This window comes from Neurospora crassa, linkage group V (genome assembly GCF_000182925.2).
Source record: "Neurospora crassa OR74A linkage group V, whole genome shotgun sequence".
In the NCBI taxonomy this organism is placed as follows: Eukaryota; Fungi; Ascomycota; class Sordariomycetes; order Sordariales; family Sordariaceae; genus Neurospora; species Neurospora crassa.
In genome coordinates, this window is record NC_026505.1 from 3,467,239 (window position 1) to 3,486,413 (window position 19,175).

A 19,175-nucleotide genomic window follows, 5' to 3' on the forward strand; every position below is an offset into this window, starting at 1 on the left:
AGAGGGGCCCGGGAGGGGGGGCAACACCTACTGCAGTCGGGGACCCCGCCAGAACAAACATGAAACCTCTTTTACCATTGCGTCCAAAGGCGTTTTCAGCGCGTCCTTTCGCGTTAGCGACGCGTCGTCCCCGGAATGGAAACAACGAACGTCAGCGTGCAAAATCGAAGACAACAGCATGTTTTCTTCTCTTGCCATCCCTGCAGCATGGATGCTACCTAGTACCGGGCTACCATTCGACGTTCGAATACGGATTGGGGAAGGTTCAGCGGGAACCTTGTGACATCTGGATTCCAAAAGTTAAGGACTGGGCTGTAGCAAAGCGCCTGGAATGTATTCTGCGAAGTATCACGTACCATGTCTTTATTCTCGGCCGCCGTCGTTCTACCACTGTTTCGTGCCCTCTCTCGCAAGATCATAGGCTGTGCCGAAGAAACCACAAACATATAGATTCAAGTATTCGCATTACACTCCCAACCGACTAAAAGACAACGGCAACTTCGTACATTACACTACAATTGTAGGCTTCCCCCGTCAGCATGGATTTTAGCTTGCGTCCGTCTTCACATGAGACGATAAAATACCCCAGGGTTGTCAGGTGGCTTCAGACAAGGGCAACATGGATCGAACGTGCTGATTCTTACCCCACGGCAGGGATTTTGGGCCCAAGTACACACGATACATACCGGTCAACTTCCACCTCAGAGTCGCTTCAAATCGAGTGCAGGATGCGTGTTTGCGATCTCGTTGGTAAAAGGTAAGCTTCGTCATGAAAATACAGATTCTGTGTAGAAGAGGCAGCCACAGACAGAAAACGCCATCTGCCCATCTATACTGTACAAGTTAACCGACCTCACCCTCCCAGGTCAATTACATCTTCATACTTTCCATCTCCTCCCACCCCTTAATCCCCATCCCGGACCAGCATACTGATGCTCTCCCCAAACACAATCCTTCTAATCGCCTCTGCAAAAAAAGGCGCAATATCCAACACCTCCAACTTCCCACAAACCACCCTCGGGTCCACATCATTCTTATTCTTGTCCGGCATCTCCTTCGTACCCCCGGCTCTAGCTGCCCCAAAAGCTTCAAGATGTCGATGCTGCGCCACCGTGTTCGTCACCACCACCCGATCCAGCGCCGACGCATTGATCCTCTGTATCGCATCGCCGCTAAACACGCCGTGCGTGATAAGCGCAACAACTTGGACGGCCCCTTCGCGCTTGAGCAGCTTGGCCGCGCGTGTGATGGTGTTGACCGTGTCGGCGAGGTCGTCTACCAAGATGCAGATGCGGTTGGCAACGTTGCCAACAAGCATCATGGATGGGTAGTTTGGGTGGGTTTTGGACGGTCGGCGTCGTTCTATGAGGGTGAGGAAGACAAGTGTCAGTTTCTTTTCATGCGTCTTGAAGGGACGGGTCTGGATGTAATTCAGTACAGTGGTTACGGATACAATCAAAGACGTGAGTTCGGGCCTCCTCCCCACGTATGAACTAACCTTTATGGATAAGAGCAAATTGTAAACCTAGACTGTCGGCAATGGCAGCGGCGCGTTTAGCCCCGCCAGCGTCCGGGCTGACTATGACGGCTTCCTTGTAGTTCTCGATGTGGTGCTGGATGTATCGCTTGAGGAGCGGTCTGGCGATGAGGTGATCGACTGTGATGACTCCCAGTCAGATGGGTGTGTACTCCGGAAAGGGCAACGCAGTCGTGCTGGGACATCAAACTCACCGGGAATATCGAAGAACCCCTGATACGTGCTCTCATGCAAGTCGCACGTAACAATCCGATCCGCTCCCGCACACGTCAACAAATCCGCAATCAACGATCCCGCCTGTGCCATCATCGGCTTAAACCCGACCTTCTGTTGGAACGCCATTGCCATGGCCGGGTTCTCGAAGTCGTGCGTGGTGAACTTGTCGTTTGCCTTTTGCTGTTGGGGCTGCTTCTCCCCCAACGACTTACTACCAGCGTCGCTTGCCGGTCCCGTCACCATCACCTTAGCCATGTCGCGGATGTCGCTGCCACGGGTGATGCTGCTGCCGGACAGGCCATTAGCGAGTCTAGACATGCCGTTAGCCAGACCGGCAGTTCGTGGGATGTGTGCGGCCGGGGTAGGCGGGACGCTCTCAAACGTATACGAGACACTCCCTTGGCCTTCCGTGACTGTCATTGTCACTGCATCGTGATTTCTAGACACCAATGGCGCCCCGGTGCTGGCATACGGCAGGTCTGGCTGGCGGGAGTAAGGGAAGAACGGCAGGACGGCCGTGACCCTGCGAGCAGATCCCGTCTTACAGGCCGATATCATGATGCAGAGTTCGATGAAGTAGTCGTTGACAGTGACATGGCCTGTTTCCGCTGTAGCTGAAGTCGAAGATCCATCGTTGTTGTTGTTGTTGTTGTTACTGTTGGCCGCGTTTCTGTTGGTTCCCACTCCAAACGACTGGATGATGTATACGTCCTTCCCACGTATCGAGTCCCTAATCTCGCAGCGTGTCTCTCCAGACGAGAACTTTTCCAGCACGCGGCTTGCCGGCGGTATGCCCAGGTAATTGCAGACGCTGTCGACGAATTTTGGGTGCGAGTTACCGCTCAGGACGACGACGTTGCGAATCATGACTGCTGTCTTGCTGTCGTTCTGTCTCTCGGTATACGTGTGTGCACTTCAACGTTATTCGTACAAAACACGACGGGATGGCACTGGCTAGTGCCAGCTTCGTTGCCGTTGATGTTTCTACTTGTCCCTCAGTCCCCTTCCCGGGCTTCTCCCCTTCTTTTTCCAATATTGGCGTCTTGGAGCAGTGCGGTCATGGATGGAAAAGGACCCTTGTTACAAACATTGAGGTCGTAATTAGGTATATAGAGAAGGGAACAAAAAGGAAGACAGGAGGACACAGGAGGACAAAAGGAAGAAAACAAAAATCGATCAGGTATCGAGCTGTCGAGAAGAAGTTGGGAGAGTTGGGAGAGTTGGGAGTCAAGTACTTGCAACACCACCTCCAAGTCGGATGGCTCATCAAAGTTCCTCGACCTCCCAAGACGGGTTCGTGTTGTTACACGGAAGGCGGCATGGCCGGCTAGTACGATAACTTGGAGCAATCGGATGTTCCGCCTTCACAAGTCCCTTCCTCCTCTTGGTTCTGCTAAGCTTGATGTTTGAGGACGGGAGAAAGACCGGACGCATGCTGGGTGGTACCGTAACACACGTGTTATACCGCGACTCTCCCTAACACTATAACGTGCTTGCCGGGGGGAATCATCCATTCTCGATGCTCGATCCAAAATCCCAGCGACGATGATGCGCAGCTCAGTAAGGTAGTGATAGCACATGGCAAGTGCAGCGAATCACCGAGGGGGGTCGGGGAGAGCTGAGCCTTGGGTGGGAAGGAAGATTGAAATGCGGGGAGATAAGACATGAAGGGGAAGGAGGGATGGGATGCTGCCAAAACCGTAACAATATTGGTGTTGGGATGAATAGGGGGAAGCCGTGACTTACACGTACTACTAGACGTACAAATTGGTTGGTCGTACGCGCATACTACCTACGTATTCTTTCATAGGTACTTTGTGAGCGTGTGTGACAACTTCATTGTATCCTAAATAATGAAGCACAACCACTTTTGCATTACACATCCCTTAACGTCCTCACCACCCACCCTATGTCAACATTCATCACTTTGACACTTCAAAATCAAATATCTTATAGGGTCCAACGCAATTTTATTCGTCTGATGTCTAGACTCAACTGCTGTTTTGCATCCAATATTTCTAGCCATGTTTTGTTTTATAACCCTGAGGTTGATCCAACACCACCCACCATCGTTTCCTAGAACCCCTTTTTGTTCGAAAGTCTAAAAGGCGAAGCAAATTCTATAATGCGGAGACCCAAACGAGCCAACGAAAGAAACCTAAAATTGTTTTGTATCACCTTCCTCCTACGCATCACGAAATAACAGCACACATCTCCCCCTGTCCAAGAAGCCTCAAACTGGTCTCAACTCTCCCAAGTACAAAGCTGCACGTGCACCTTACAATCCCAAGAGCGCCATAGCACCAGGCTCGCTGCAGACGTAGATGACATCATGCTCGTTAGAGAAGCCGTTGAAGGTGGTGGCCGAACACTTGGTGTAGGCACCCATGTCCTCGAAGTACAGCCAGTCGCCAACATCAAGAATCTCGCGGAAGCGGATGCTCTCGGTGATGCGATCAATGCCGTCGCAAGTAGGACCCCAGATGCTATACTCAATGGCGTCCTCCGCAGAAGACTCGTGGGCAGCAACAGAGTTGTACATGGTGCGGCCGCCAGCACGGAGGATCTTGGCCACAGGGTGCTGATGATCGAACATGATGCTGCTGAAGTTTCCGTACAGACCATCGTTGACGTAGACCATATATCTAGCATCGCCGTTGTTCACCGATCCATCGTCGCTCATAGAAGAGGAATCGGAGACCGAGACAGCAGAGCCGTCCTGGATAGTGCGGCGAGCAATGATGTTGCAGGCAAGGGTGAATGCCGAGGAAGCGTAGTAGCGACCGGGCTCAGCGATAAGGTTGACACCGGTATGGGCCGGGAAGTACTCATCGAGGGCAGCACGCAAGACGTTAGCCATCTGTTCGAAAGAATCGTCGCTGCAGAAACCTCCACCAACGTCGAGGGTCTTCAGGCTGTAACCATAAGCAGCGGCCTGCTGGAAGACGACATGAGCGTCCTGAACAGCCTTCAAGAAAGCAGTAGGATCGGAGGCGCCCGAGCCAACGTGGAAGCTGACGCCAACCACGTTGAGGCCCAGCTGGCGGGCAAGGCCCAAGAGACCATCAGTCGAGTCGAGGGAAGCGCCGAACTTCATGCTGAAACGGCAAAGGGACGAAGAATCGTCGGTAAGGATGCGGAGGAAAAGCTCGGCGTCGGGATACAGGCGCGCAATCTTGCGCAGCTCGTCGGCATTATCGAAGGTCATCTGGCGCACGCCCTGCTGGGCGACATAGCGCAAGTAGGAATTGGTCTTGCACGGCTGTGCATAGATAATGCGGGAGGGGTCGACGCCCATGCGGAGGACTTGCTCGATCTCGGCCTTGGAGGCACAGTCGAAGCCGGTACCGAGAGCGGCCAGGAGCTGCAAGAGCCTTTCGTCGGGATGGCACTTGACGGCTGATGACAAACATCCAAGTCAGCAAACTGAATCCTCGATACGAAGCGCATAGTAATTGGGATAACTCACCATAGAACGGCTTGACGCGAGGAAGGTTCAGCTTCCAGCGGAGGTGCTGGCGGTAGACCTCGCCGAGGTCAGCGACAAAGAATGTGTCCTCATCGCCGGGCTCGCAGAACTCGGAGTCGATGCTCTCCACACGCTGGCGGAGGGCATCACCAATCATTTGTTTGGCGACCAACTTGCCGTTGGCAAGGCCGTGGAGGTAATCATCGTGCTTCAAGGAGCCATTGTTGACGGTGTTCAAGCTGTCGGTTTGACACTTTGAAAAGACATGATTGTTTGTATAATCGATGAAATCGATAGTGCCCATGCGGTCGGAGACAACAGTCGGCATAACCATATCCCAAGATTTGACTGGGGTGATAAGATCGAGTGGGTAGTGAGATTCGCGAGGTTTCGGAGACTCCCGGTGTAAGGAGGAGTTTGCGTTTGTTGATTGTGGTTGGTTTTGGATTTATTGTGTAGTTGATATGCCAGCAAGAAGCAACTAATGCTCTTGAGAACGGGTCTTAGGGGGGTCGGTGTCGGTACGAGACTGATCCCTGAGCGATCTGACGAGGCCTCCTCGACTCTTCCTCCGTTAGAGGAAGAACCGCAGAACTCGTCCTATGCGGCAGCTGACGGTTGGGACTGTGTTCAGGTCCTTGGTTGGGAGAGGGATCGAAAAAGAGAGCGTCGAGCTTCTTAGAGACCCTCAGGAGCGGATGGGGGAGGTACGACGTTGATGATGTGGAAGGTCTTTCTGAGGCTGAAATCTTGGTCCGAGACGAGCTTTACGGCCGAGGAAGCCGTGTTAGATACGGTTGCCTTTGAGAAGACCAAAGGCAGTCAAGGGAGGTGGATGCTACGGCGATGACGACGACGTGTCCGTCCTGATAATGGGCGCAATGTTAGTAACTTGACCGTGACCAAGTCGTAGAGAGGCAGAGAGAGAGCGGTGCGAGAAGGGTGAGAAATTTGTGAAGAGGTAGGTTGGACTTGGCGTTGGGAGCTGTGATGAAACCTCCACAACTATGATGAAACTGGAAGTAGGTCGTCTGCTGGGATGCAGACTTCAACTTGGGTGGTCGGCTAACTGAAGCCAGCCTTTTTGCGCAGTCCGTGACGGGTTTGCCACATGGAAGAGCTCCCCACTCTACGGAGCGCAGACCCAGAGAAAGCCGAGGGAGCTTTCATCCCATATCTTTGAAACACATGTGCTCTGGGTCGGGTGTGCTGGAAATCAGAGGGTAGAGCATTTGAGAATCATGGGATGGAATTGGAAGCACACCGCCGTCACCGTCATTGACTTACCCGTTTATCGCGCAAGAAAGCAAGCTGTAGATTGTGTAGAGTGTTTGAAATGGAAGGGGCTACGTGTGTAGTTGTGACAGTTCGTTGCAGACGAGGAAAAAGGGAAGAGGAGAGAAGAGAAGGAAAGAGAGGAAAAGTGACAAAAAGGTTGCGTGGAGGAGGGGAGGTTAAAAGAATCAGGCGTCAGGGGGGTGGAGGAGGGCCGGGGGGGTTGCTTGGACTCGGCGGGCCGGGGCGGGAGGTTGACGATTTCTTCTGGTGCTGGGGCTGATTACGAGATGCCGACCGCGCTTGTTAGGTTTGGTCGAGTGGTGGAGGGGTCCAGGCTTGACAATGCCAACCTGAATGTGCACCTGGTGGGGAGACGAATAATGGAATCTCACAAAGCCTGCGGTGGTGAGGGCAGGAAAGAAGCGGGAGGGCAAGAATTTACAGCCGGGCACGGGCTCTTTGGCACTGGAAGCGAGGCCAGCAGGCCAGAGGCTGTGCTGCTGGTAAAAACTTTTTTTTTCCCTCTTGGATTTCCGCCCACAAAAAAGAGGGACATCGCCCTGGTCGGGCTACGGAGCCTCCGTCGTCCAGCCCCGGCCGTCATCTCGATCGTTTTCCATTCCGTAATTTTTTCTCTCCAACGAGAAATCAGGAAAAAAAATGCAATCGACGCTGCAGAACTAGCCTAACCACATATGGCCCTTGGTGCTACCCTGGCGGAACCCAGCTAGCCGAGAAGGAAGGAGAGAAGCCAGAGAACATCGCAGGGGTCTCACCTTTTGCTGCCCGCAACCAACGCTCCCCTCTCTGTAGTGAAATCATGCTTTTGCGGGACAGACATTGGGCATTGAGAAATATCGGCCGCATTGATCGTTGCTTTCTCTCCGTAGCTGATTTCAACTGCCACCGCCTCGCTAAATATAGCCGAGGTCTACACTTGGATTTGTTCAATGTGACGACGACAACGACTGTCGGGACGTCCTTTCGTCCCATGTTTGCGCGCATATCGCTGCTTGATAGCATGAGCAATCTCGGGCAGTCCTGGAGAGGCTTTGAGACGAGGGACTTTCAGACCGCAACTCCGTGCACCGCCAAAACGTAGAATGAGCCCAACATCGCTCTCCGGGCGAGCTTCTAGATTCAGAGCCGGGCCGCCTTGCAATCCGCGTGAGCAGATAGGGTTTTACGTTGGGTCTCGAGAATGGAGACGAAAAGGAAGTGACATGGGCGAGGGTCATGACCCCCTCACCTAGCGCGATTTGATTTTGACCAGCGCCGTTGGAATAAGGCCACATTCTAGTGTAGTTTCAATGCCTTGTATATATCACTGTGTAACACACAAACTGCACTCAGCACGTTGTCGCACGACGTAGACGACAAAAGACCAGTCAAATCGCGCAATTACCATAGGCCTTAATTACATCCGCAAACAACCCCATCCGTATTCGTTGGTATCTTGCCTCCTTGTTAAGTACCATCCCCGCGGCTGTCACCATGCACACGAGGATCAACTTCCTTATACATAGCACTTGTGCGTAAGAGGGTTGTTCTGTATTTCCAGTGAAAAATGACTGCCAGTGACTGGAAGCCGTTTCCTCGAGGGCACGCATTGCGGCTTGAGGCAAGCTTGACTTCGAGAATCCCTTCATCTGATAGTTTTTTTTTTTTTTTTTTTTTTTTTTTTTTTTTTTTTTTTTGTTGTCATATTCGACGTCTTCTTCCGCCTCTATTAGGGCATGAGTCGTTGGTTGTCTGCCATGTCGTGTAGAGAAGATATATGTCTAGCACGCACGGATGCAGGCTTTGGCTTTGATCATTGATGTAGTTGGTCGTACCCCTAGGCTCACATCGACGACGATCATCTTCAAGACGGACCGACGATACTATTGGTCTGCTACGATGCCGCCCCTGGCGAGGCTGATTGCCAATGAGGATGGCCGATTTTGTGACTCAGGCCCGAAGCAACACGACGCGGCCTGCTGTGTAGGTAGTCTCGTGGTGCTGTAGGGCCACCACACTTCAGAGGCAGCCTGTCACAGTCCAAACGCTTCGGCTATCTCGCCCGAGAGGTAGTGATGACGTAAGCTGGAGAAACGAGGGGATATCGTAGCATTCAACACTCAGGTCAGTAGGTAAAGCAGAAGCATGTACTCTGTTCTTTAGTCCGCACGTCCAAAGCTGAGGAAGACGGTTCTGATAGAACGAGCCCTTGGCCGGGCCTCAAGGCGCAGAACGCCGATTCCCTGTCACATTTGATCTCGCGCCGTTTTGTGGCATCAACGCCACTGAACGGGCGTTGAAGCGTATCGTAGCTGGCGCTGATTGATGAGAAAGGGGAAAGAACAAAAACATGTAACAAAACCCTGAAAACTTTATCAGTACATGGCCAAAGAACTGGAGCGCTGATTGTAGCCGAGTGTCGGTGCAGTTTCTCGGACACTCACTGGGTCCGCACTGGCTCGTTGTGCCTTTTATATAGGAGGAGGGTATCATTCAGCCATGTCACTTTACAAATACAAAACCGCCAATCTCATCAACATCTGGTTGTGTTTCGCCGTTGATGGAGTGGTCTAAGTGGAACCGTTGATGTCCATCTCTTTGACCGCCCAAGACTTGTCGACCCAGTCGCGCTTCTCGCCAAGGAAGACGACACGCTCAGAGCCGTTGTTAAGGGCCTTGACAACATACTCCTGCGCCACTTCCCGGACCTGATCCTTGGTGACATCCAAGAGCTCTTCGCGGCGCTTCTGTTTCATCTCGTCGGTAATGCCGTAGAGGAATTGGGCCATGCCTTCTTCATTAACAGCCTTGGGTGCGTCAACGCCTTGGAAGACAGAGATCTTGGCATCCTCAAGATCACGATCAGTCCACTCCTTGTCAACCGCCCACTGGCCAGCGTTCCGCATGATTTTGAGCGTGTTCACAGGATTAGGGTCGCGGTACGAGTAGAAGCCGAAGATACCGTCGAGGGGGCGGGCGTAAGATCCGCCGCCGTAGGCGCCACCCTTCTCACGAATCTCGTGATGCAAGTGCTTGTGGGTCAAGAGCTGCGAGAGAATCTGGAGAGGGGCATTCACGGAAGCCGTGTAAGAAGCCGTAGGAAGGGCTAAAGCACCATAGTAAACCTGATAAGGCAAGGGATAAAACGTCTTGATATCACGGGTAAAGTTAGGGGGTCCCCGGCTTGGGAAGGTCACCGCTTCCGAAGGCAGCGAGTTGACAAAATTTAAGAGCGCCTTTGCGTTGTCAGAGACACTTCCGCTGTCGCAGGTGATGGCGGTACGGAGATTGCCAGCCAGTGCGAACTGTTGGATTTGCTTCAGCTTTGCAATAACATCCTCCAACGGGTCTGACTCGGGCCGGCTTGCCAAGCTAGTCACCAGCTTTACCTGCGAGAGACCGCTAACCTGCTCCTTGAGGAAGGAATCCCACGTAAGGCCAGATTCGGCGGCTCTCCGAGCGTAAGCGTGTCCCGATGAAGCAATGTCGTTCACGACGCCATCAGCAGATGCTTGCAACAGCTGACGGATCTGTTGAGCTGCTTGAGGACTGTCGAAGTCAGTCTCTACGACCAGCTTGCGCAAAAGGTCAAACATCGTTGGCACATGACGATCCAATGCCATGCCCGAGAACATCAGACCTTCTGTGGCCCGAGTGAAGTCAGTTGGATGAGAAGCCGAATGGTAGCCGACCGAGACACCTCCAGTTTTGAGCTTGATCAAATCCTCAAGCTGCTCCATTGTCATGTCCTTCGTACCCAAACGCATGATGGAGTCAGTGAAGAGGGGGATCAGGCTTCGGAGCTCATCGGGCAGGTTCTCCAGCTGATTGATAGCACGGAAGTAGGTCAGCCCGTTCGTGGGAGCCTCGTGCCACTGTGTCTTGACTCTTGCTGTGTTATCGTGTCTCAAGATAACCGAGTCCTTCTGGCGGGGAATGTCCTTGACATGCACGCTAGGAAGGCAGCCAAGATCTTCGGTGTTGGTCTTGCTTTGCTCGGCCAACAATTTGAGTTCCCGAGCTTCGAGAGCAGCACGAGCTTCCTCTTCGCTACCAGCAGCTTTGACAACTTCCGAAATCTTGGTGCTTAAGCGAGTTTCCTCCTCTTGGGCCAGCTCCTGGCTAAAGGTTGGCGAAGGCGCCATCGTGAAGGAGAGAGTATTGTCGTTGATCAGATACTTATCAATCAAGCCCTCAAGATAACCACCTTTGGCAAGCTCGGTCTCAAAAGCAGCAATCGTGTCGTTCCAGGCAAGAGAGTCAAATGGATCGACTCCAACAAACCACTTTGGCTTCAAACGGTGGAGCAAAGACATGCCAAAGTTGGCAGTCTTGTGCTTAAGGCCGAGCTCAAGCTGGTGGAGATAGCCATCAATCTTTGATCTCTCAAAACCCTTGTCCCGCATGCTGCGAAGAATCTCCTGTACCTTGGCCTTGACCTTGGGCACATCTTCTTCTTGAACACCGCTGAGGCCAATGGAGAAGATACCAAGCTTGCCCGAACTGTCATATCCGGTGTTGGGGCTCCAGTCCGTTCCTAGCCCGGATTCAATCAATCCCTTGTAGAGAGGCGAGCCATAACCATCCATGAGCAGAGCAGAAATCAGCGCCAGCGAAAAGGACTCGACGACATTGTTGGTTTCACCCAGAACCCACGAAACGGAAGTCTTGAACTGCTTATTGGCGTCCACAAGGGGGTCAATAGGTCCATAGAGCTTGACTTCCCTGGGGCCACTGCTGAGGTCGATAGGGCTATGGTGTGCCACATCAGCCCGGATCTTCTCAAATACGTCGAGCTGGGCACCGATTTCCTTCAAGTGATCTGCCAGTGGCATATCGCCATAAGTAAAGACTTTGGCGTTGCTCGGGTGGTAGTGATCAGCATGGAACTTCTTGAGCTGTTGGTATGTCAAGTCTGTGATTTTCTGGGGATCACCACCAGAGTTGTGGATGTCTGGGAAAATGTGGTCTTGGAACCGAATCCAGAAGAGGTAGGCAGCATCCGACATCTGCCCCTTCATCTCGTTATAAACGACACCCTTGAAGACAAGCTTCCTGTCCTCGGGCTTTGCGTTGCCCTCAGCCGCAACAAGAGCCTGGGGATTCTCGGGTCCAATACGCCATCCTTCCTGTGTAAAGTCCGTCTCCTTCAAGAGAGGATGCAGAGTCGCGTCAAGGTAGACAGACATGAGGTTCTTAAAGTCCTGAGCATTGGTGGTGGCGAACGGGTAAAAGGTGTGATCTGATGCTGTAAAGGCGTTCATGAAATTCGAAAGCGTTCGCGGAAGCATCTTGAAGAAGGGGTCTCGGATAGGGTATCTGAAGGAGATTTCATGTCAGCGTGGATAGCCCAACCAATGATCCGCTGTTCGAGTTCGCATACTTTTGGCTGCCACACAGAGTGGTGTGCTCCAGGATATGTGGGACACCGGTGTCGTCCGGGGGATTCGTTTTGAAGCCGATAGAGAAGACATTGTTGCTGTCGTCACGGGCAATGTGCAAATGCTCTGCTCCGGTCTTGTCGTGTTGCAAGTGCAAAGCAGTCAACTCCAGCTCCGGGACATGCTTTGACCGGAGAAGGGTGAAGCCGTGGAGTTTCTCGCCGGGTTTCGGGTACTGGGAGAGCTCGGTGACGGCGCGGCGCGCTGCACCTTTGGTCGCGTTGCGCAGCATCGTTCTGGCAGCAGTAGAGAAAACCCGAGTGCTGGCAGAAATCCTTGGCACTATGCAAGACGACTGGAAATGGCGATGGTGATGGTGGTGGTGACGGTACTACTTGAGGCGTCCGGTTTTGGCGGCAGTTGGAACGGGAGCTGACGCGGAGCTAGGCCTGCCTGCCACAGCGGCAGTGGGTACCTCAGGTGGTGACTGACTGTCCCGCCCCCGCCGTCTGTCGCCCCTCAGCCCACACCCACCCCTCCTGCCCGCCTCCAAAGGAATCAAGTGGAAAAGGAAGCCTGCCCCTGGTGGAAAACCTGCAACTGAACCGTGCTTCGGCAGAGTCGGGAATAGTGGGGCCGAGGCGACGACGGGCGCTGGAGGCTGCACCTGCGCACGAGGAGGCTAGCTCTCTAGGTAGTGGTCTTGAATCATCCAACCTAATGAGTAGCCGTGCCTCAAAAGAGCAAAGTTGTTAATGAGGTACCTCAGAGCATGATTTGTCAGCGCTTCATTCCCACACTAAAGACACTGCGATAAGTACTGTTCTATCTGTTTGTAACCTCGAGGGACATTTTCACACGTACAGATAAAGGAAGTTGCCTCTGGAAGGGAGAGGTAAGCCTTAGTTGCACTATAAGCTCATGAGAATTACTTGTATTTACTTAACTGATCATAGGTATGGACTCTTTGCAACAATATAGTTTGGCCCCATCATGAGTGTTCGGAAAAGCAAACAAGTCATGTGTCTGAATGTTGAACTTTGGATGTCAACAGTAAGAGCGGCAATCGGCATCTGACGAATGTGAGATGAAGTATGTGAGCAGCATGTTAGTACACTATCCAAGACATATTGTTCATGCGAGGTCGATGCACGGCGGGCCACGGATGAAATCATGATGAAAACGCCGTCTGGTTCCTCGAAGTCGAGGACTTAGATCATGAAATTCCCCACAAAACATCAGGAGTATGTAAGTGCCGTCGATGACAACCAGAGGAAACATGCCTCCAACAGTGAGTAATAAGAGCACAGGTATCTAGAGGTACTTATTATCCATGCAGAAGGTAGTGGGCAAGAAGAATTGTGGAAAGTAGCAGCCATGAAGGGACGGCGGGAGCACTGTTTCTACTCAGATTTATAGTCCGTGCTGGGGCCCCGGAGACCGAGAGCAGGTACCTGCCGCCTGTTGAAACGCAGCGGAACCTGTCATCCAATTCGCGCGCCCCATCAGATTAACCGACGCCATAGCGATCTGGTCGTCCTTTCCCATACATCAAAGTCTTCCGCAGCCATTATCTTGACGACTGCTGCCGTCACGGCCGCCCGAATACACAACGACTCGATTACACAACTTCCACACCACAGCGCATACAGTTTTCCTATTGTGCGCGCTCAACACCACCATACTCTGACGACGACGACGGCTAAGCGGCAAGGCTAGCAGTAACGCACCACTGCCGTGCACACGCAAGCCTTTTGCAACTGACATCTCGTTGACATTGCCAGTCGGAGGGGCCACTGCCGACCACACGCCTGTTTCCGGCATCAAGGCCAGTCCCACGACAATGTCAAGCGCCAATCCTCCAGCCACTGCAACTTCCGGCCCTCGACCTGCGACACCCATGAGCAATGGATCGGCAAACCATCCGGTCGACCCCCCTCCTGCCACGAATGGCCACCCGAACCACGCTCACGAGACCCGGCCGGCTCCTGCGCCCCCCGCAAACATGGTGGGCAAAAAGGGCAAACCGAAAAAGGCTCCCGAGCCGAACGAGGCCAGTAAGCTCATTGCTGCTAGAATCACACAACTGGAGCAAGATGCCGCTGGTGAAAAGGACCAGGAGGCCGAAATAGGTGCGTGTTTGTCCTTACAACCTGCTGGGCGCTTGAGAGGGCAATGGCGGATGTTATGGGATCGAAAAGGGGGGGACGGAAGGCTCAGAAACACTCGACAGTCGTTGACCGAACCTCCTCAGTCAACCTTTGCTGCATGTCTTCAGACCACCCTCCAGTCTCGATTGGGATGTAGACGGGTTGAATCAAGACAGAGGAGTTTTGTCAAGGCGGGCGATATTGGCTTCGGATGAAAGAGAAGGCGCTGACAGCAAGCCGTGCGCAGAACGAGAGGTCAAGAAAGCTAGTAGGGAGCTACACAGCCAGACCTCGCGGATGAACGACCTCCAAAAGATTGATCATCTGACCAAACGCTGTGCGGACTTGCTGGCGGAGATGAAGAGGCTCGAACGTGAAAGCATCAAAAACAAAAAACGAGGCGATCAGCTACAGAAGGACAAGGACAATAGCCGCAATGAACTCAACAAGACAACGTCGCTTAAAGAGAAGCTCGAGAAACTCTGCCGCGAACTGCAAAAAGAGAATAACAAGCTCAAGGTATGGGATCATGTGTGTGTTCAAGTAGCAATCAAGGTTACTGACAATGCTCGTCTACCTAGAACGAGAACAAGACGCTATCGGATACGCAGGTTCGAAGTCAGAACTCATGGGATGAGAGGTATTCAGCTCTTCTTCGTCGAATGGATGACTATCAGGAAGAAAAGGACAATCCGCGCAAGCAAGTAGTGGACATGGAAATGGATGAATTGTCAGTAACGGCTCCATTCCTTGCCTGGTTCTATTGTTACACTCGCTCACTGTCACCAGTTTTCGCCAGCGGTTCAAGTCTCTGATCGAGCAGTACGAGCTGAGGGAACTCCACTTCCATGCGCAAATGCGGACCAAGGAGCTCGAGGTCCAATACAACCTCGCTAGGTTTGAGCGTGAAAAGAAGAACTACGAGGCCGAATTGGCGCGCTCAAGGCAGTTAAACGCCCAGGTGCAGACCTTCTCAAAGACGGAGACGGAGCTGAGACAACAACTCAATGTCTACGTAGACAAATTCAAGCAGGTCCGTACTAGCCGATAATAGTACCAAGACGGAGTGGCAATGAAGAAGGCTGACAGCATGGCTAGGTTGAGGACACGCTGAACAATAGCAACGACTTGTTCCTTACGTTCCGCAAGGAAATGGAGGATATGTCGAAGAAGACAAAACGCCTTGAGAGGGAAAACGAGAACCTCAAGAGAAAGCACGAGCAGGTGAATGGCAACATCCTCAAGATGGCGGAGGAGCGGAACAAGTACTTGGCCGAGATTGAGGACCTCAAGAAAAAGTGCGAGAAGCTGAATGGCATCATTAAACAGATGCAGCAGCAGGGCCGGGGGATCCCGCAAGGGCTGGCTGGCGCGGTTGAATCGGGCTATGCGGAAGGTGAAGGAGAACTTGAGGGGGATGAAAGCGAGTACGAAGACGAGTACGACGAAGAAGGAGATGAGGAAGTGAGTGACGAGGGCGACGAGTACGACGATGAAACCGAGGACGAGCAGCAGATGCAGCAGCATCACCAACCCCAGCCGTACGGGCCTGAGCGGCCGCCCCCTCCTGCTCCGGCTCCTGCCCCTGTTCCCACCAAGGCCGCCCTTACCGCTAACGGCGCGTACCACCTTTGCTAGATGGATATCCGCATGCTCATTTCCGAGAGTTTCTGTCCCGCGACAACGGCTCAGGTTAAGGGTATGTATGCAGTGAAACACCGAGGTTATGACTCGGCTATCGATATGCTTAGAGGACTAGCTCAACCCATCAGTTCATCCAGGCGTATTGACTGGCATGAACAGGTAACGACATTGCCGTATTAGTGTAGTATTGTCTAGTGAAGAAATACAGCGGTTGCAGGAGAGGTTCGGTGCTTTGATGGCCCAGAAATTGAGGCTCGATGATATCATGGACACTTGAGCAGTCGCAGTCCGATGAACGTCCGGGTGCTTGGTGTGTCCGTCGATGTATGGACGGACCATTCAGGTCCCGTCACCTAATTTGGCTTCAATAACCCCGCATACCTACCGTACAAGTAAGTGTGTAGTGTAGACAGCGCCCCCACTTTCCCCTGGGCATTTGTTTTCCATGTCACGGCTGCAGTTCCCTTGGCAGTGTTGACAGCCTGAAGCCCTTGATGCCGCCCTAACAATTCCCACTAAGTACTGAAACAGCAATGTCAGACTTTCCCTCATGCTTGCATGGAACAAAAGGCTGGTGGACTTGGGGGGATTTCTCCGTACACCAACCATTTCTCTCTCCCTCATTTCTATCGATCCTCGACGTGTCTGCAAGACATTGCACTTTGCCGACGACGACGGACCAGGCTCCCAGTTTAACCCCTCCGATTGCCTGCGGAATTCTCCGTCTCGGTATCCGGTCGAGGTTGTTCCTAATCAAATTCAGCTGCATCATACGCACACCAATTTGAACGGGTCAAAAAGCCGAACATGGGATAAGAACAACCACACCAAAAGACGAAAAAAGCACGGGCAGACCTGAAAGATTGGGATTGCTTGTGATTCTGAACCGTTCAACTCCTTGTTCACTTACCATTTACCACTCAGCACAGGCGTCGCTAGAAACTTGAGAAAAGGCGGATCATTTGGCACCTACCGTTGTTATTGCCTTCTACGCTAGTGGGTTGTGCCGAACGCGACAGGTTGATTTCACAGATCCAGTCGCCGGATCCCATGCGGACGAGTACACATTCCAGCTGGATTTGACAGTCCAATTCCTCCAATCCATGGAACCGCCTCCTGGAATGAATCGACCTATAATACATCCTCGCTATAATACTCCAGACTCTTTATCATCCCGCAGCCCAAGTTAGGCGTGCGCCGCGGACCGCGCAGTCAATTGCGACCTTACGTAGCTTCCGTCTTCGGCGCCCGATAACAGATCAACTCGGAACCGAAAATCGACTTTTATCACTACGGTCTGTCCCAGCCGAGCGTTCACATCCACATATACGTTGCACTATGGCGTTTATCCAAGATCCCCGTCTGCGTCAGCGCTGGAATCAGATCTCTCACAACGCCGAGGCGGTAACCGAGAACGCCGCCGCCGGCATCTGGACCTTCCAGCACCAATACATCACCCCCTGCCTGTCATCTCTCGCCGACTCCATCGACAGCTGCACGAGCCTATGTCTTGGAGACCGCGAAGAGCGTGCCCGACGCGCGCGCGAGCGAGACCGCGGAGCCCACCGTACGAGGGCCGAGTATATGTTTGATTTTTACGACGACTGGGACGATGACTTTGCTGCGGATCAAGGAGCCGCCAGTGGTGGAGGAGGAGGAGGAGGAATTTTCAGCGGCTGGGGCGGCGAGGACTGGGATCGCTTACTGGCGGGGACGGGAAACGATCGGAGACATGCGGCCGGTGGTACGGGGGACGTGGTGGATCAACCGAGACGAAAGAGAGGGATGAGCTATGGGACGAGAGGAGGACCAAGGAGGAAGGCTTCGTTGCCCGAGGACGACCCGACTGTGATTCCGAGGACGGCACCGCTGGGATTCTTGGGGCGATTGCCCTTCAAGTTTGGCGGTACACTCAGGTACAAGCCTTCAGCGGCGAACTTGCGAGACCACCCGGGCGCTCTACTGCCTGGACAACAACAGCAGGGAGGACGCCGGCATCGAGATGAAAATGAGCCGTTGCTGGGGACAAGCTCGGAGGAGGGTGAGCATGCTCGGAACCATGAACAACATGCAAGGGAATCGCCACAGTTGAGGCCGCGCAGTAATACTGGCGAGTCAGAAGGCACATCGTCGAGCTCGTATCGATCGAGGAACGACATATTCCCAAGTGATGGCGAGGGCGATGAGGATGCGGTGCCGTTAGACGACGAATTTGCGGTCGCCCTTGGCCGTGTGGATGACGGGAGCAGTAACAGGACGAGAAGCACTAAGGGGAAACGGCCGGCGAACAGAGATAGGGAATCAGGGATAGCGAGATCAGTGTCAAGGACTACGATAGCGTCGACCTACTCGGCCTACCGTATCGATGACACCATGATCTTCCCAACATCGAGTTCAGAGGATGCCCTGCCGACTCCATCGCTCGAGGATTTGCAGCGAGAGGAAGAACAGGCTGAGAGGGAAGAATATGAGGAGATTGAACGCAAGAGAAATGCTGCGTCTCGCTTGGCCGCACAGCGTGGATTGCGCAAAGAAGAGGAGGGGGCTCCCAAGCCAGAGGCAGCACTGAAATCGGGTCCGGAGCTGGAATCAAAACAAGCCGAAGTAGACCATGGACCGATCCCCGAAGAACCAACTCTGCATAAAAACAAATCACAAGATGAAACAAGGAAGAATTATGAGGATGAAATGAGGGAGACGAAGCTCCCAGCTTTTACGGAAGTCAGGAGCAATGATACTACGGTAGCCAAACAGACCCACAATGGAGGTGCGAAGGAGAGCACGACAGCCAAACTCGAGGGAAGCAACACAGAGCTCCAATTCATACCAGCACGGTTGCCTCATTTTGGATGAAATAACCAGGCCTCATAATGCAAGCCAGCGAACAGGGACTGGGGGCTACAAAACGGACCAAACGGTATCACAGCTCTACAAGATAGATGTTACAGTTACGACTCTTTTTACGAACCCAAAACAACGAAGGATAATGCGGCTAATGGTTCCCCCACGACTAAATTGGTGGCTTAATTAGAAGAATGGGTTTTCTATTCGAGACGAACTGATAGAGACACGAGATGCCCGGATATTAAGAGCCAGACACATAAAAGAGGCCATCGTTGGACGGTAGTCTTAGAACGGAGTTGGGGTCCTTTTGGAGTAATCAGCTCGGGTTATGAAGTAGGTTGGTTCGAATGATAGGTTCAACTTAGGAGGGTCTGTATGATTGTCTCGATGAGTAGAAGCTTAGCTCATGACAGTAGCATGGTCAGACCTATATTAGCCTCGAAAACTGGTGTACCTGAAATACGAGGGAGAAGATGAAAGAAAAACAAAACAGCCCATCAGGGTCCAAGTGGCAGAGTGCGCACACGTATCGATAACTATAACGGATAGATTTATGGGAGCCTAGCTTTGTCGAACCATGTGGCGATGCGTCCAACCGCGGGCCCTTGGAGATCAAAGAAGTTGAATGAACATGTCAACCATTCGCAAGTTCAATC

General features: G+C 52.7%; 5 protein-coding genes across 7 annotated transcripts; 2 read left to right on the forward strand and 3 right to left on the reverse strand.

Annotated features, from left to right (window-relative positions):
* Positions 1–723: 723 nt before the first annotated feature.
* rpd (ribose phosphate diphosphokinase) lies at positions 724–3,392 on the reverse strand. Of its 2 annotated transcripts, none has more exons than XM_011396192.1 (3): positions 1,732–3,392; positions 1,499–1,657; positions 724–1,362 (listed from the first exon to the last, which is right to left on the reverse strand). In XM_011396192.1, the coding sequence occupies exons 1-3, from the start codon at positions 2,618–2,620 to the stop codon at positions 905–907; spliced, it is 1,506 nt and encodes a 501-aa protein (XP_011394494.1). In that variant the 5' UTR covers positions 2,621–3,392; the 3' UTR covers positions 724–904. The 2 variants fall into 2 exon arrangements, with proteins under 2 accessions (XP_011394494.1, XP_011394493.1); XM_011396191.1 differs by having other exon boundaries at positions 724–1,420.
* Positions 3,393–3,699: 307 nt separating this feature from the next.
* On the reverse strand, positions 3,700–6,976 carry spe-1 (spermidine-1). The gene is made up of 3 exons (XM_955656.3): positions 6,510–6,976; positions 5,223–6,088; positions 3,700–5,152 (listed from the first exon to the last, which is right to left on the reverse strand). Exons 2-3 carry the CDS (start codon positions 5,554–5,556, stop codon positions 4,032–4,034), a joined length of 1,455 nt encoding a protein of 484 aa, XP_960749.1. The 5' UTR covers positions 5,557–6,088; positions 6,510–6,976; the 3' UTR covers positions 3,700–4,031.
* Positions 6,977–7,773: 797 nt separating this feature from the next.
* Positions 7,774–12,989, reverse strand: NCU01272 (mitochondrial presequence protease). The gene is made up of 3 exons (XM_955657.2): positions 12,814–12,989; positions 11,884–12,598; positions 7,774–11,819 (listed from the first exon to the last, which is right to left on the reverse strand). Exons 2-3 carry the CDS (start codon positions 12,171–12,173, stop codon positions 9,071–9,073), a joined length of 3,039 nt encoding a protein of 1,012 aa, XP_960750.1. The 5' UTR covers positions 12,174–12,598; positions 12,814–12,989; the 3' UTR covers positions 7,774–9,070.
* Positions 12,990–13,351: 362 nt separating this feature from the next.
* On the forward strand, positions 13,352–16,024 carry NCU01273. 2 transcript variants are annotated; one of them, XM_011396193.1, is made up of 5 exons: positions 13,352–14,013; positions 14,136–14,550; positions 14,613–14,761; positions 14,821–15,064; positions 15,130–16,024. In XM_011396193.1, the coding sequence occupies exons 2-5, from the start codon at positions 14,329–14,331 to the stop codon at positions 15,667–15,669; spliced, it is 1,155 nt and encodes a 384-aa protein (XP_011394495.1). In that variant the 5' UTR covers positions 13,352–14,013; positions 14,136–14,328; the 3' UTR covers positions 15,670–16,024. The 2 variants fall into 2 exon arrangements, with proteins under 2 accessions (XP_011394495.1, XP_011394496.1); XM_011396194.1 differs by having other exon boundaries at positions 14,279–14,550.
* A 204-nt stretch (positions 16,025–16,228) lies between these two features.
* NCU01274 (hypothetical protein) lies at positions 16,229–19,078 on the forward strand. The gene has a single exon (XM_955659.2). The coding sequence runs from the start codon at positions 17,014–17,016 to the stop codon at positions 18,526–18,528; it is 1,515 nt and encodes a 504-aa protein (XP_960752.1). The 5' UTR covers positions 16,229–17,013; the 3' UTR covers positions 18,529–19,078.
* The last annotated feature ends 97 nt before the right edge of the window (positions 19,079–19,175 follow it).

Bases quoted from the DNA above. Each gene is read 5' to 3' on its own strand.
- rpd (XM_011396192.1), bottom strand. From the start codon at position 2,620: ATGATTCGCAACGTCGTCGTCCTGAGCGGTAACTCGCACCCAAAATTC. The intron at 1,658-1,731 runs GTGAGTTTGATG...GAGTCATCACAG, and splicing joins GGGGTTCTTCGATATTCCCG to TCGATCACCTCATCGCCAGA. The intron at 1,363-1,498 runs GTTAGTTCATAC...TCACCCTCATAG, and splicing joins ATTTGCTCTTATCCATAAAG to AACGACGCCGACCGTCCAAA.
- spe-1 (XM_955656.3), bottom strand. From the start codon at position 5,556: ATGGTTATGCCGACTGTTGTCTCCGACCGCATGGGCACTATCGATTTC. The intron at 5,153-5,222 runs GTGAGTTATCCC...GTTTGTCATCAG, and splicing joins TCGCGTCAAGCCGTTCTATG to CCGTCAAGTGCCATCCCGAC.
- NCU01272 (XM_955657.2), bottom strand. From the start codon at position 12,173: ATGCTGCGCAACGCGACCAAAGGTGCAGCGCGCCGCGCCGTCACCGAG. The intron at 11,820-11,883 runs GTATGCGAACTC...AATCTCCTTCAG, and splicing joins ACTCTGTGTGGCAGCCAAAA to ATACCCTATCCGAGACCCCT.
- NCU01273 (XM_011396194.1), top strand. From the start codon at position 13,725: ATGTCAAGCGCCAATCCTCCAGCCACTGCAACTTCCGGCCCTCGACCT. The intron at 14,551-14,612 runs GTATGGGATCAT...TCGTCTACCTAG, and splicing joins AAGAGAATAACAAGCTCAAG to AACGAGAACAAGACGCTATC. The intron at 14,762-14,820 runs GTCAGTAACGGC...CACTGTCACCAG, and splicing joins GACATGGAAATGGATGAATT to TTTTCGCCAGCGGTTCAAGT.
- NCU01274 (XM_955659.2), top strand. From the start codon at position 17,014: ATGGCGTTTATCCAAGATCCCCGTCTGCGTCAGCGCTGGAATCAGATC.